Source organism: Pelobates fuscus, chromosome 3, assembly GCF_036172605.1.
Source record: "Pelobates fuscus isolate aPelFus1 chromosome 3, aPelFus1.pri, whole genome shotgun sequence".
NCBI classification, from domain to species: Eukaryota; Metazoa; Chordata; class Amphibia; order Anura; family Pelobatidae; genus Pelobates; species Pelobates fuscus.
The window spans coordinates 347,003,914-347,017,745 of record NC_086319.1 but is presented as its reverse complement, the minus strand read 5'-3'; the positions used below and the strand labels follow the sequence as shown (position 1 = coordinate 347,017,745).

General features: G+C 39.2%; 1 protein-coding gene across 1 annotated transcript; it reads left to right on the top strand.

Annotated features, from left to right (window-relative positions):
* Window position 1: 1 nt before the first annotated feature.
* On the top strand, window positions 2–13,392 carry MPHOSPH10 (M-phase phosphoprotein 10). Its single transcript, XM_063449153.1, has 11 exons — window positions 2–149; window positions 1,838–2,507; window positions 5,173–5,339; window positions 6,162–6,357; window positions 8,068–8,209; window positions 8,299–8,366; window positions 10,679–10,816; window positions 11,024–11,134; window positions 11,498–11,605; window positions 12,305–12,535; window positions 13,115–13,392. Exons 1-11 carry the CDS (start codon window positions 61–63, stop codon window positions 13,262–13,264), a joined length of 2,070 nt encoding a protein of 689 aa, XP_063305223.1. The 5' UTR covers window positions 2–60; the 3' UTR covers window positions 13,265–13,392.
* The last annotated feature ends 440 nt before the right edge of the window (window positions 13,393–13,832 follow it).

The window sequence follows — 13,832 nt, the reverse complement described above, 5'->3', positions numbered from 1 at the left end:
TTCCGCTCCTGTGCTGCCCATGTGTATGATTGCTGCTTGCTGATCGCTGTAGGGGCAGTGATGGCGAACACAGTGCAGTCTCCCCCGGCCCTGGGGCAGTGTATGGAGGTACTGGAGGCAGTGAGTGCCCACCCAGAGCAGCTGCTCAGGTAATGGGGAGATTGGTCAATACATGGAGTGTAGCACTCATTGCAGCACATGGACATATATAGATAATGGTACACAGTGTGTGCAGCACTAACAGCTTCTATAGGTGTACACAGGGAGCCCAGTGTATTCACATTTATTGGAAGCCCTCAGTATATTGGAAATATGTCAAAGCTGGAGAATGTGTCTCTAAAGTATTACAAATTCAGGGTTTGTACTCCCTGTTGAGTGAATTTTGCCAGGAATTCAAAGTGAATTTTAATATTTTAGGCCAAATTAGCTAAAAACTCTGAAAACGTAGGAGAAAATGTTTCATTTCAGTTATTTTGATCTAAACTGTGAATTTCCAGACAATCCGCACACTTCAGTGAATAATTCCTGTCTGTGTAGCATTTACAGCAATGCATGTACCTATGTTTTATAAGTTTGCTGAAAGGCGTAAAGGAGCAGTCTAATGTTACAAATATATATTTGATAGCACCTAGAGGACAAATGTAAACAGGGCCACCATCCAGCTGTGTAGCCTGTAGTATCCTATTAAGGGGTCTGGCTGGGCCCTGTAGAGATATCTAAACTGCATTTCAGAATTTAGTTGGGCCCCTTACTGATGTATGCCAACTGTCACCTTTCTCCTCATAATTGGTAGTATTAGGAGAGAGTGATGGCCTTTTACTTCTAACTGGTATGTGAAGAAGCCCCAATGAGAGGCAAAGTACAGAGCCCATAATCTGGACCCCAGGAAAGCCACCTAACGTCTACAGTACAAAATGTAAGAAGGCAAGAGGGTGGCGTAAAGGGACACTATAGTCACCCAGACAGCTTTGTCTTATTGAAGTGGTCTGGGTGCAATGTCCCTGTCCCACTTAGTCCTGCAATGTAAATCATTACAGTTTTAGAGAAAATGCAACAATTATCTTACAGGACTAAGACTGCATTTAGGACTAAGACTGCACTTCCTCGATGCTAATGGACTATAGGTCCCCTAAATGACGCTGGATGTTCTCATGCTCTGCACAAGTAAAATCTCTACAGGAAAGCATTGCCTGCCGTGCATGCGCATTAGGCTCCCATGTCGGAGGAGGCAGATTGCTGACCAAACGCCGAAAGAGATTAAGTCACCCGATTTCAGCAACAAAGGGTTTAACCCTTTATCTGCTCCAAGGGGGCCAAAGGGCATGATAGTGTTAGGAATACAGATTTGTCTGTGTTTGTGTGTATCTGTGTGGTGTTAAATATTGTATGGGAATGTGTATGTGGTTTGGCATTGTGTCCGATTGTCAGTGTTTCAGGGGAAACCTGGCAATTTGCAGTGTAAGGGGCCCAAAGTGTTATAATGGCAGCCTTGAATGTAAACACTGCCTTTTCATTGCATGAAACAAAAGCACTACACTAAAGGAAAGCTCCAAGCATCATGACCACTGGTGCTCCCTATAGTGGTTATAGTGCCAGGTTTGCCTGCCTGCCTCCCACCCAAGGAATGGATTGTGTCTGCTTTTTTATATTTAGAAATGTATAATTAAAAACATTCTATGATATCAAACAAGAAAAATTATGTGTGAGATATCTGTATGACCCTTGTGAAACAAGTTGGTTGGCCATTTGTGTGTTTAATTCTGTAGGAATATATGCATCATATATCCTGTTTATTATTGATAATGTACTTTAACTGTCTTGTGCTTTTCTTTCTTAGTGTGCAAGAAGAGTTAGCTGGAAGGTTCTCCCAGTTAACAAAGGTTCTCTATGATTTGCACAAATCCGAACTTGCCCTTGGCATAGGAAGTCCCCTAAAAGAGTTGGTGACTGAAAACTTTGATGAAGAGCAAATCTGGCAACAGATTGAACTTCAGAACAGTAAAGTTCTTAACTACTTCAAGAATGCGGTCAGACAAAGTGTCAAAGACCGAGAACTGTATCTTGTGGAGCCATCTGAGGAGGAAGCATCAGAATCTGAAGGTGAAACAGAGGAAGATGTTTCAGAGTTAGAACCTGAAGTAAACGTAAAAAGAAGGGATGGAAAAGAGAACACCCACAAGCTCAGTGGAAAACATTTACCAAAGGCTAATTTCAGAGATGATGATGAATCCGATTTGGACTCTGATGTTGATGAACTGGAGCAACAAAACAAACAGACAATAAATAAAAAGCCAGAAAGAAAACAAACAAATAAAAAGCCTACAGAAAAGTCCATAGTGGATGACCAGTTTTTCAACCTAGCAGAGATGGAAGCCTATTTGGATGCAACTGAGAAAAATGATGATGCTAACGACGACGATGAAAGTGAAGAAGACGTAGAGTACTTTGAGGATATTGAGTCTGGCGATGAAGAGGATATTTTTGACACACAGAAAACAAAGCAAAAGGTAAACTGTTTTCAAGTAGTTAAATGACCACTATAACTTTAAGGATTCAAACATTCTTAATGATGTAGTCTCAAACTACCTATTCTGGTGGCCTCCTTCCTGTGTGAGGGTTTGAAAGGTGGGATTTTATTACCTATCCACTCTCACTGCGCCGGTCTCCACGAAACTTCTTTAGCTGAGATTATCAGTCTTGATGATTTCTTCAAATCCAAAGTTTTCTCAATCTATTGGGACACTAGAGTGTGTGTGCGGCAATGCACTGTGTTAATCAAATGGTCTCTATGAAACCATCTGATTGAATAGACGAGTTTCACTTTCCTAAAATACAGAAGTGCTTCCAGTGGCATCTACTAAACAGCATTTTTTTTTCAGTTGCAGGTTTTAAAAGAAAGGGGCATGGAACCCAGACCACTTAATTGAGATGAAGTGGTCTGAGTGCGTATAGAGTTCCTTTCAATGGTCACAGAGCTGGCCACCAAGGAGCAGTACAGTATCAACCAATGAATTCTGACCAATGCTTTTGTAATTCATAATACTAATGTGGCAGTAGGAACTTAAATATAAGCAGATATTTGCCATTAAACGGACCTTTCAGCCACCATAACTAGTTTAACTGATTGCAGAAGTTATAGTGCCTGGATGCTCTGCGGCGTATCCTGCATTGCCGCTAGATGATTTACTCACCATTTATCAGTGATGCACGGTCCCAGCCTCGAGTGACGAAATGGTAAAGATATGCTTTGCTTCACACAGTACACACGGATTTCTGGCAGTGATCCCTGGTATGAATTAGTAGTGTGGTGCAAAACGGAAGCATAACTTTGCCATGTCATAATTGGGACTGGGCTGCAGACTGTTGGGGACCAAATATCTCTACTGAAAGTGAGTAAAATGTTTAGCAGTGATGTGGGATATGGTTTACACCAGCTCCAGGCACCATAACCACCTCAATCATTTGTTATGTTGCCTGCAGTGTTCCTTTATAAGAAAATAATCAAAGTACATAGAAGATTAGCACAGAAAAAGCCTCCAATTTGGACTTCAGTACAATGCAGTTCAACAACCCCCTGTTCTGGTGACTATAGAATCCCTTTACCACACAACTACAGATTAAAGGACCACTATAGACACCCAGACCACTTCAGATCAATAAAGTGGTCTGGGTGCCAGGTCCCTAGTTTTAACCCTACAGCTGTAAACATAGCAGTTTCAGAGAAACTGCTATGTTTACACTGCAGGGCTAATCCAGCCTCTAATGTCTCCTCCTCCTCACGGACCTCCAGCGTCAAATAAGATCCCCATAGGAAAGCATTGAGTAATGCTTTCCTCTGGGCTGGTTTAAATGTGCGTGCTCCTTTCACCATGCATGTGCATTCGGCTTCACTCGGAAGCTGACATCGATGGAGAAGGAGAGCTCACCAGCACTGAGGGTCCCCGGTGCTGGATTAAGGTAAGCAAATAAATAGTTAATTAACCATTTATTCGCAGCGGATTCCTAACCCTATAGTGTTCCTTTAATGTAGCTGTTCTTGTGTCTACTGCTTGTCCCTGCAGGCTTCTTAATGTAAACACTGCCTTTTCAGAGAAAAGTACCTAGGCATTCACTCGGGCCACTAGAGGTTGACAGTGAACAGAATACCCTACCGTAGAAATCAATCCCTGCCCATCCAAAATGTCAATCTGGCAGCCCTAGCACTCCTCTCTGACTGCCTGATATCAAGTTTTTCAAACTTGTACGAGGCATGCACACTGCATGCTTAACTTGGCTTGACCACAATGCTTCTTTATGTGAAGCATCAGTTTAAATAAAAGCCATCAGAATTGATGACTTAATTGGAGAAGAATTGAACTGTGCTGAGGACTCTGCAGCAGCGCTGCAATAAACGTGCGTTTTATGGCAATTCTATATATTTATATCATAACCGAAGAACGCTGTGCTCTGCATATTCTCCAGCAGTAAGCACTGCGTGAGTCAGCTAATTCACATACTTTGTCAGGCTGAACACAGATTGGAGAGGCACACGGCAGTACCAAGGGAGATTCGCATCACTAAAAGACACTCCACTGCCAAATCAAAGGGGGGGGGAAATCATTATTTAGTAGATATACCCCTAATAAGAATATGTATGCATTTATTTATATATTTTGTTATTGGGGGTATATCTAAAAACAGCTTGCAAAAGCTGAAGTTCTTGTATCCCAGACTTTCTGTTTCTGTCCAATCACAGACTTCCTAATGCAGCTCAATGAGAAGTATTTTCAAGCCAGGTGCTCTGATCAATTGCCTACTTCTAGAGTTTAGTTCTACTGAGCAAAACTACCTGGAAATAACAGGGCCAGATTGACAGTCAGGCGAGTGGAACAAGATTAATTTATAAAGATGCCAATTTCCAATGAAAAAAGAGGGCATACTTCTGACGCATAAAGCACTTCAGCAAGCTAAAGTACTCTAGGGATCTGGACTGTCCATGAAAGTGTATCTGTTATACTCCTTCGTACAGCTGCTGTCATGATCATGAAGGTTAGGGGGTGAGGGGAAGGGGTCTTGAGAAAAAGCCCAGATCCCACAAATGTTTATATTTTCTTTTTACTTGTTAGTATATTTTGTGGATGTTGACATGCTTAAATGCTACAAGAACTGATCATTTAGAATTATATTTTCCAGGAGAGCAAAAGTTCCAGAGACCTTTATTACAAAGACTACTTTGACCCACTAGAAGGTGATCAAGAGGACATGGAAGAACAACCAAGTGAGGAAGATGATTTGGAAGAAAATGAAGATAATGAGGAGGGGGCTTTGTCTGATGATGCCAATGAACAAATGAGTGAATAGTAAGGAATATTTTTTTCTTTCTATATTAAATAGTTTCCTGGGAACCAGGGTAGTGAATATATGGATTAAACACTGCAAAACACTAAAGTTGTTATGCACATGTACCCATTGTCTTAGTTAAAATTATTGATTTTAAAAAGAAATCTGCATTTTTATAAACCCACTTGATAACACCTTCCGAATGTCAAGCAGACAGCTTAGAGGGTCGTCTTTGTCTCGGTTTGAACACTCACACAAAGACGAAGTGAGGTCTTCTTGTAGCAAAGCATTGGTTTCATTGGATTTTGAGAGACATTGCTGGTGTATTGCAATGATTGCTGTGCATGTGCCTTGTATCTCAATGCTGCTCTAAAGCAATGAGTTGGCCAGGAGATTATCACTAGTTCTGATCTCTCTGAGACGGAGAGGAGTTCTAGTGACAAAACTGTCTCACTGCTGGATTAGAGGCAAATACTTTTGGAGGGTGGACATTTCAGCATTATAAATGAATACACTGATACTTAACATTAGAATGTTCCTTTAAAATGAATTCCAGAGGCCTCCACCTGCACGACAATGTAATGGTTCACATTTGGGCAGATAATTAGAGTACAGATACTTATCTGTGTTGTAGTGAAAATGTTCTTTACAGGCTTGGACTATTACATTTCTATGGTCCTCATTGTGCGTGTGAGGTGCTTGAATGTATTAAATACTTTTAATAAAAATGCAGGAAATATAATTGTCTTTTGTAAACGCGGTTTCTTATTTGGTACCTGCCTGATCGCAATAAGAATGCGCTTATATTTGGGCGAAACACTAACCATGGACTCTTCCTACAGTGATGAAGAAGAGGAGGAACCAATGGAGGAAACCGAGGAGAGCAAAAAAGCCAAGGAAACTTTCAAGCGGGTAACGTTTGCTCTATCTGATGAAAGTGAAGGCGAAGACATTGGTGATATTCTTGGTGGAAAAAAGCAACATGATGTATCGGAACCCAGTGAGCCAAAGTCCTCCTTTGAGAAACGGGAAGCGAAGGTTAGTGAGAGATTATTCTGACATTGAGCTTGATAAAATGCTAAAATTCTATTCAGCTGTCTTAAATCTTAATCAACATATTTGACAAGTCCTTAGTGAGACCTTTTCTAGAGAAAGAAAGAACACCATATTGTAACCCTTATTACTTCAGCCCATTTATTTAGTAATCACTGCCACCGGGCAGAACCTCTGTACAAGGACATGTATTCCTTCCCTAAACAATGTATTGAAAATACTAATTATATACATTTTTTATATATATATATATATATATATATATATATATAATTTTTATTTATTATTTTTTTTCTTGGTTTCAATCAAAATGTTATCTGTTGACTGCAGGTTAATGTTGTATATACTCTTTTTAATCTTTTAAGAAGGAAAATATCAATTAAACATACAGAGGTTTAGTGTTTTTGTTGTGTGCAGGTTTATTTTTTGTTTTGGTTACGGGCTACTATGAGATCTGTATATTAGAAGTAATTAGCTAGGTTACAATATTCCCCCATTCTGCTCTGCATAGAAATAGTTCAAGGACCTCTCTGTTGCAATGCCATGAAGTGTCCTCTCTGATAGTGTGTAACGTTTTGTCCGACAACACTGCCTTTTTAAAGATTGATGAATGCTGTGTTGTCCGCCAAAACATTGCTCTTTTCCATGTGTGGTACTTAAATAAAGGGAGATTGACACCTGAGGACATGGTGGGTATTTTTGTGTATTTTGATCTTTACTGGTCTGTGGATGGGCCTGACCTTCCTTGCACCCTCTGGGGTAAGTGCTGTCTGTATTTTATATTCACCATTCCTACAGTCATGAAGGGGAATGAGTGCGTTAATGGGTCCGAACATTTCACTATTGGCATTCCGGCTATACCTTTTTATTTTAGAAATTTATGATTTAACTATATATATTGTAGGTGGTCCTTATGCTGAAACGCAGACATTAATTTAACATACTGTTGCTTTTTCAGTAAGCCTTTCGGCTAATAATACCTTTTAGAATCCTTACGAATAACTATAAGCAAGGTGTTTGACAATTTATATCGGTCTATTTTTGTCACATCCTCTGTGAGAACCATAGTATTTTTTGCTTTTTTAATTCCCTTATAGACACTGTGTGAAATATTCCAAGATAAGTACATCGTATACGTTCTCTAAAGGTTTACATTTTTTTTTTTTTAAAGGATGAAGGAATAAATGAAAAACAAAAATTGTGCAAATGTATGCAATATTTTTAAGCTTGCCTGTACACTAAATTGCGGTCTTATTCTTTGTATATGTGCTATCTACACATCCCTTGTTTCAAATAAATGCTAATATTTTTCAAAAACTTGTTGGTGGAGGAGTTTATATCAGTTCTGTACATGCATTCTACTGATTTAAACAAACTGACGTCCATGAAAATAGTGAAGCAATATTGCTGCGTGATACAGTTGCGCTTAATCAACGCTGGTAATTTTTGTGTTTCACACAAAACTAGAATTCCTAAATCAGGACTTTGCTGTGAAGGACAAACCAAGAGGAGAAGTATTTCAATAATACAGTCTGTTTTTTTGTATCTTTTATAGTCTGTTCAGGCCGACGTGCGAGTAACACTTAAATACAGCCTGTGTTGCTGTCTATTTATCTGTATGATTGTAATATCTGCATTCATTTCAATTGCCCACATTCTTATCTAATCAATCTCTATTTCTTTTTTTCTTTTCAGATGACAGAGAAAATTAATGCCTTGCAAAATCAAATGCTGGCTGAGAAAGCTTGGCAACTTAGTGGTGAGGTGACGGCACAGAAAAGGCCTGAAAACAGTCTGCTGTCAGAGACCTTGCAATTCGACCATGCCATCAGGATGGGTAATTCAATTAATTGTATAAATCCGCAGAGAAATTCCACTGGCTTCCTGTTTCTGATCTAACGGAAATTCTGATATGTTTTCTCACAGCACCTATTATCACAGAGGAGACCACAGTACAGCTAGAAGATATCATTAAACAGAGGATAAAAGACCAGGTTAGTATGTGCTTTCTGTACCTTGTAACTCTGTTTGGTTATTATTCCTGTTATGCTGTGTCTGGTGCATTCTAGTGTTGTCTTAAAGGGACACTATAGGCACCCAGATAACTTAATCTCATTGAAGTTGTCTGGGTGCAGTGTCCCTGTCCCACTTAGTCCTACAGTTTTAGAGAATCTGCATTGATTACATTGCAGGCCTCCAGTGGCTGTCAATCAGACACTACAGGGTTTGTTTTGATCCTAATGGACATTTTGTTGCCCAAGTGTAGCTGGACATCCTCACACTCTGTGTGTCTACGTCCAGCGTCAGAGAATTTCCCATAGGAAAGTATTGAGTCGCACATGAGCAATACGCTCCCCCGTCGGAAGAGGCAGAGCACAATCCAGCACTGAATGAGATTGGTGCTGGAATCGGTTGAGTGAACAAAGGGTTTGTATTCCTTACACTATAGAATCCCTTCAAGCACATGTAGATTATATGACTTACTGTATATTAATTCAACATTCCCTTCACCCACGAAATATGGGAACCCAGGCTACCATTACATTTAATTACTCAGTAACTTATCTGCCTACTCATTTTACCCACCCCATCTCTAACCCACGTTACCTGTCTTTTCTCTCCATTTTACCTTCCCACTCTCTCCCGATTCCCATTTAACATGCCAACTCACCCATTTATTCTATCCAGCCTTTTCCAATAGCATTTCTGTCTGCTACTCTTACTTGCTGAAGTTAACCGGATACTTTGTGTATGTCCACATTTTAACCCCTTCATGGCTGAGCCTTTTCCTTAATGCTGTTGTTTTATGACAGAGGAATTTTGGGCATTTTTGCTATGTGTTTGTTCCACTATAATTTAACACTTTACTTTTAGGTGTACCCATACGCAAAATATACAGGTTTTGTTTTTTAGACGGATAGGACTTTCTACTGTTTCCCTATGTGTATACTAACAACTATATCAGTTGAACAAACTATTAAAACAATCTAAAGCTCTTAAGAAAAATTACTTAAAACAAATGCACTTATTAATCCCTGTTGTGAAAATAACTCACATGTCTAGGATTTAATTTATGGAAGCTATAGGACAAATGTGACATATAGTGAATTGCTGTTTGACAACTAACTACTAGCCACATTAAGCATGCTGACACTTTAACGTTAATAGCAGTCAGAGTCCAAAATCATTTTACTAAAGTATATATGTTGTAGAATATTTAGGGTTAATCAAATAGACCATGCATCACACTGCTGTAAAGACCCCTTATTTGTATTCTTTTACTGCTGTCGAGTACAGCAATACCCCACATGTATATCTTTGCTAGATTTGGGGGTAATTTATAGGGTCACCTTTGAGACATGCGTTAGTTCTGGCATGCCTCTTTACTTGCTTCCCAGATACGCTATGTGCTACTGTCCAGAGTCCCACTTTGACGCTATTTCTCACCCTCTCATAACCCTAAAGCTAACCCTTACTGTGTCAGCTTTGGAACCAATCATGGATTTACTGAAGGACTCCCTTGTTGTGAGATTGGCCAGTTTACACAACTGCAGCATCTAGGGATCAGTTGACAATGATGCTGTAGGACACAACCTGTCACAGCTATGATGGCATCTTGAGGACGCTGCTCGACAACTTTAGGAGTGAGATTGCCTAGTAACTGCATGTAAACACCACAATCACAGAGATTATGGCATGTACAACTTCTAATAACGGTTGTGCGGCTGTCTAAAAAAAAGATAACACATGGCGGTTACAGGGGTGGCTGTCCCCATTAAGGTCTGCCTTGTGGGTCCTCCTTATAGCTATTTCTGTAATGCTTACTAGGAAGGCATCCAGAAATTGCTATATCGTTATTACCATGATTGTAGCAATATTAGGAACATTTTAAACATAGTCCGTATGTGGTGCAGAGCTCATCCTGAAGTACAATGGACAGCCCTGTACCACATATGTGTTAATTAAAGTGCTAAATACATTGTAGCTCTGTATAACCTTAAATGAAATATCTGAGCAGAGAATGAGAGGCTTTGATATTGTGGTCAGACCATATATAGCAGTGAACTAGGTTATTACATTATTGTTCAGTTTAAAAAAGAAAACTTATTTTTAATTGCGGTTCTGTGACCCATTCTCCGTTATCTGTTGGGGGAGGGGGAGGGTTTATATTATGCCAAACCAGTATTTTATCTGATATTTATTTTATTTTTTTTATCTGTATTTTTGATTTACTAAACTGTATGGACTTTTTTTTTTTTTTTTTTTTTTTAAAGTGATTTTAAAAATGTTCTTTCTTATCTCTAAGATATGGGATGATGTTGTAAGGAAGGAAAAACCAAAAGAAAACCCATTTGAATTTAAGAAGCGACTTACTTTGGACCACGATAAAAGCAAACTTAGTCTTGCAGAGATATACGAACAGGAGTATTTAAAACTCAACCAGGTAAGATGTTAAATAACTTTTGGGAATGAATTACAAATTGTTATTCTTTGCCACCTGCTTTCCAGACACCTGGCAGTTCATTTCAAATGAACGACTGCTCACAAGCAGTTTAATTTCACTACTATCAGGGGTTATGAAAATAGGCCTTAATACTCATTAAATCACTGTTTGGGAAAGGGTGTAACAAATTTTGTTTTATTTTTATAGAAAAAGACAGAAGAAGAAGAAAATCCAAAACATGTAGAAATCCAGAAAATGATGGACAGTCTCTTCCTAAAGCTCGACTCTCTCTCCAATTTTCATTTCACTCCTAAACCGGTAACATATTCATTATTATTATTATTATTATTTTTCTGTAAGTAGCAAAGTTGTGAAATAAACACAAACCGAAAAGAAGCACATAGGCACTTACAACTTCTAATGAAGGACGTCAGATGCATTCAAAATACTTTGTTTAAGTAACCATTCCATTGATTGGATCATTTTCACAGACTGTAAATCAGTGCTAATACATTCATAGTAAATTGGCGCTGCTGTATCAGTATATGTGTCTGACTCTCTCTCTTACTTAATAAACATGTACACCCGGGTAACATATTTCAAAGCTTTACCAGTCAGGAAAGTAACCAATTTATCCAATGTTATGTATATGTTAATGTTAATATGTTTTTATTTCCTTAGGCCATTCCAGAAATTAAGGTGGTCTCTAATGTTCCTGCAATCAGCATGGAAGAAGTGGCACCAGTGGCTGCCAGCGAAGCAGCACTTGTTGCCCCAGAGGAAGTCAAGGTAAGAACAATTCACAGTAGGGAAGAGGGCATTACCAATCGGATTTGGGGTAGTTAGAAAGTATCTGTGTATTCCCTCTTTATCAAATCAAACTCATTTCTGCATGCAGTTCTGTAAGAAAGCTTCTACTACACAATACTGGACACTACTTTGAAAACTTAACCATACTGAATGTAAGAGGGTTGTGCAAGAATCTGGTATAAAAAAAATTGGAGTAGTAGAAAATTATTGTGGTTATGGTTACAGGAGTGCCCTTGCACCCTTTAGAATATGTAGTCAAAATGTTTAAGAATGGTTTGGCAACTTACCTGGGGTCTGCCAGGAGCCTGCTGCTGTCTCCTCTTCTGTCGCTGAACGTTTTTGCGAGGGACTAACATTGGCTCCACTGAGCAAATCCCTGGACTGCAGAGGCGGGCCATTGGTTAAGAGTGTCAACTAAGAGCTCTCAGACAGTGTGGCCCTGCTCCACCAGGCTTGGCACAATGGCAGATCTCCCAGAGGAGGCAAGTTGTCAAACCATTCTTAAACGGTCTGACTACTCACTCTACTGGATGCTAGCGTATTGCTGGCACCATAACCACTACAGCAGGCTGCAGTGGTTATGGTTCGTGGAGTGTTCCCTTCATGTTTGGATTTCAAATAAAACTGCACACATTTGTTTTGACAATGTATTGTAATTGTGTTGCTCTCTCTAAACAGGAGAAGAACAAAGCAGGAGACATAAAAACTAGAGCAGAGAAAACCTCCACTGACAAGAACAGAGACAGGAGAAAAAAGAAACTCACCAAAAGGCTGAAAATAAAAGAGAAGGAAAAACGGCTTAAGTTGGCCGAGAAGACCAGGGAAGAGAGTGGAAAGAAACCTACCAAACAAGCTGCTGAAGCCAGTCTGAAGAAGCTGGCCAAGGAGGGAAAAGCCACTATACTAAAGGTAAGTATACAAACACTGCAGCAAGAGCATTCCGTGTTATTGGGGTTTAAAAGCCATAGCAGTAAACTTGTTTTAGAAATCCTTGGGAACTCCGCTATCTTTTTATTTATTTTCGTCCTCAATGTTTAAAAAATAAAAATAAATTCTGAACATGTTCCTCGAATTTAAAAAAAAAAAATCACCAAATCAAAATTTCATACTCTGTGCGGGGCTTTTTATTAACAAAATAATTATAATATTATAAAATCAAAATTGAAGTTAGTTTCTCATATTTTACCATTCCCTGTGTTTCTGAAACCTCTTTCTGTGTAACCTGAGTGAGGGCTTACCTCTGCCCCCAATTATACTGCATGTATTAATGGCTGAAAAAAGTAGCCTAATTAGCATTCTGTTATGACAAGAAGAGACACCCCCCCCAAAGTAAAATGAACCTTTTGCGTTTCACTAAAGTAATGTTAAAACGGACGGACACACTGTAGAATAAAACCGTAGGTACAGGGGAATGTTATTGGACACAATCTGTTGTTGGATATGGGTTACAGTCAGCAGTTGATAAATGATGTGTGTTTTCTGTTACAGGATGAAGGGAAGGATAAGGCTTTAAAGTCCTCTCAAGCATTCTTCTCCCAGCTGCAGGATCAAGTTAGAGTGCAAATCAAAGGCGCAAAGGCAGCGCAGAAGAAAACAAAGAAAGGAAACGAACTTTCTGCACACAAACTCAAATTGTAGCACGATGTTTGCGTTGTCCGACGACCTGGTTGCATTTATATACATATTCAATAGGTGGATGTGTAAAAATAATTATCTCTTGTTATACATGGAGGGTTTTTGTATAATAAAGTATTTTGAATAATCTAGTACTTTTTTTTTCATCTTGCCCTAACATTGCACAAACAGGAACATCAACATACACACACACACACACGGAGCACGAATATACTCACAATTGGTGGGAGTTGACACAGTTATTGGCAGATGTGGAGGGGAAAAGTGGTTTATTTGCAAAACTCAAAAGCAGTAATAGGAAGCCACAGCTCCAAATGCAACTCTTTGTTTTTGTTTTTTTATCTTTTAAACCATTAGTGTTCCATGCAAATTTCAGAGACCTCATTAACCATAACTGCAAAGGTCCAAAGGGGTGGAGTAGGAAGGCTGACACTCAAAATGCAGCTTCAGTTGCTGAATCTAGCTCAGTAAGCTGTACTCCAGAAAGATAGTACAATATAATGTAAGGGAGCAGATGCCTTGCTCACTTGTTCTCCACAGTATGCCTCAATAGCAGAAGCGGAGCTCTCCA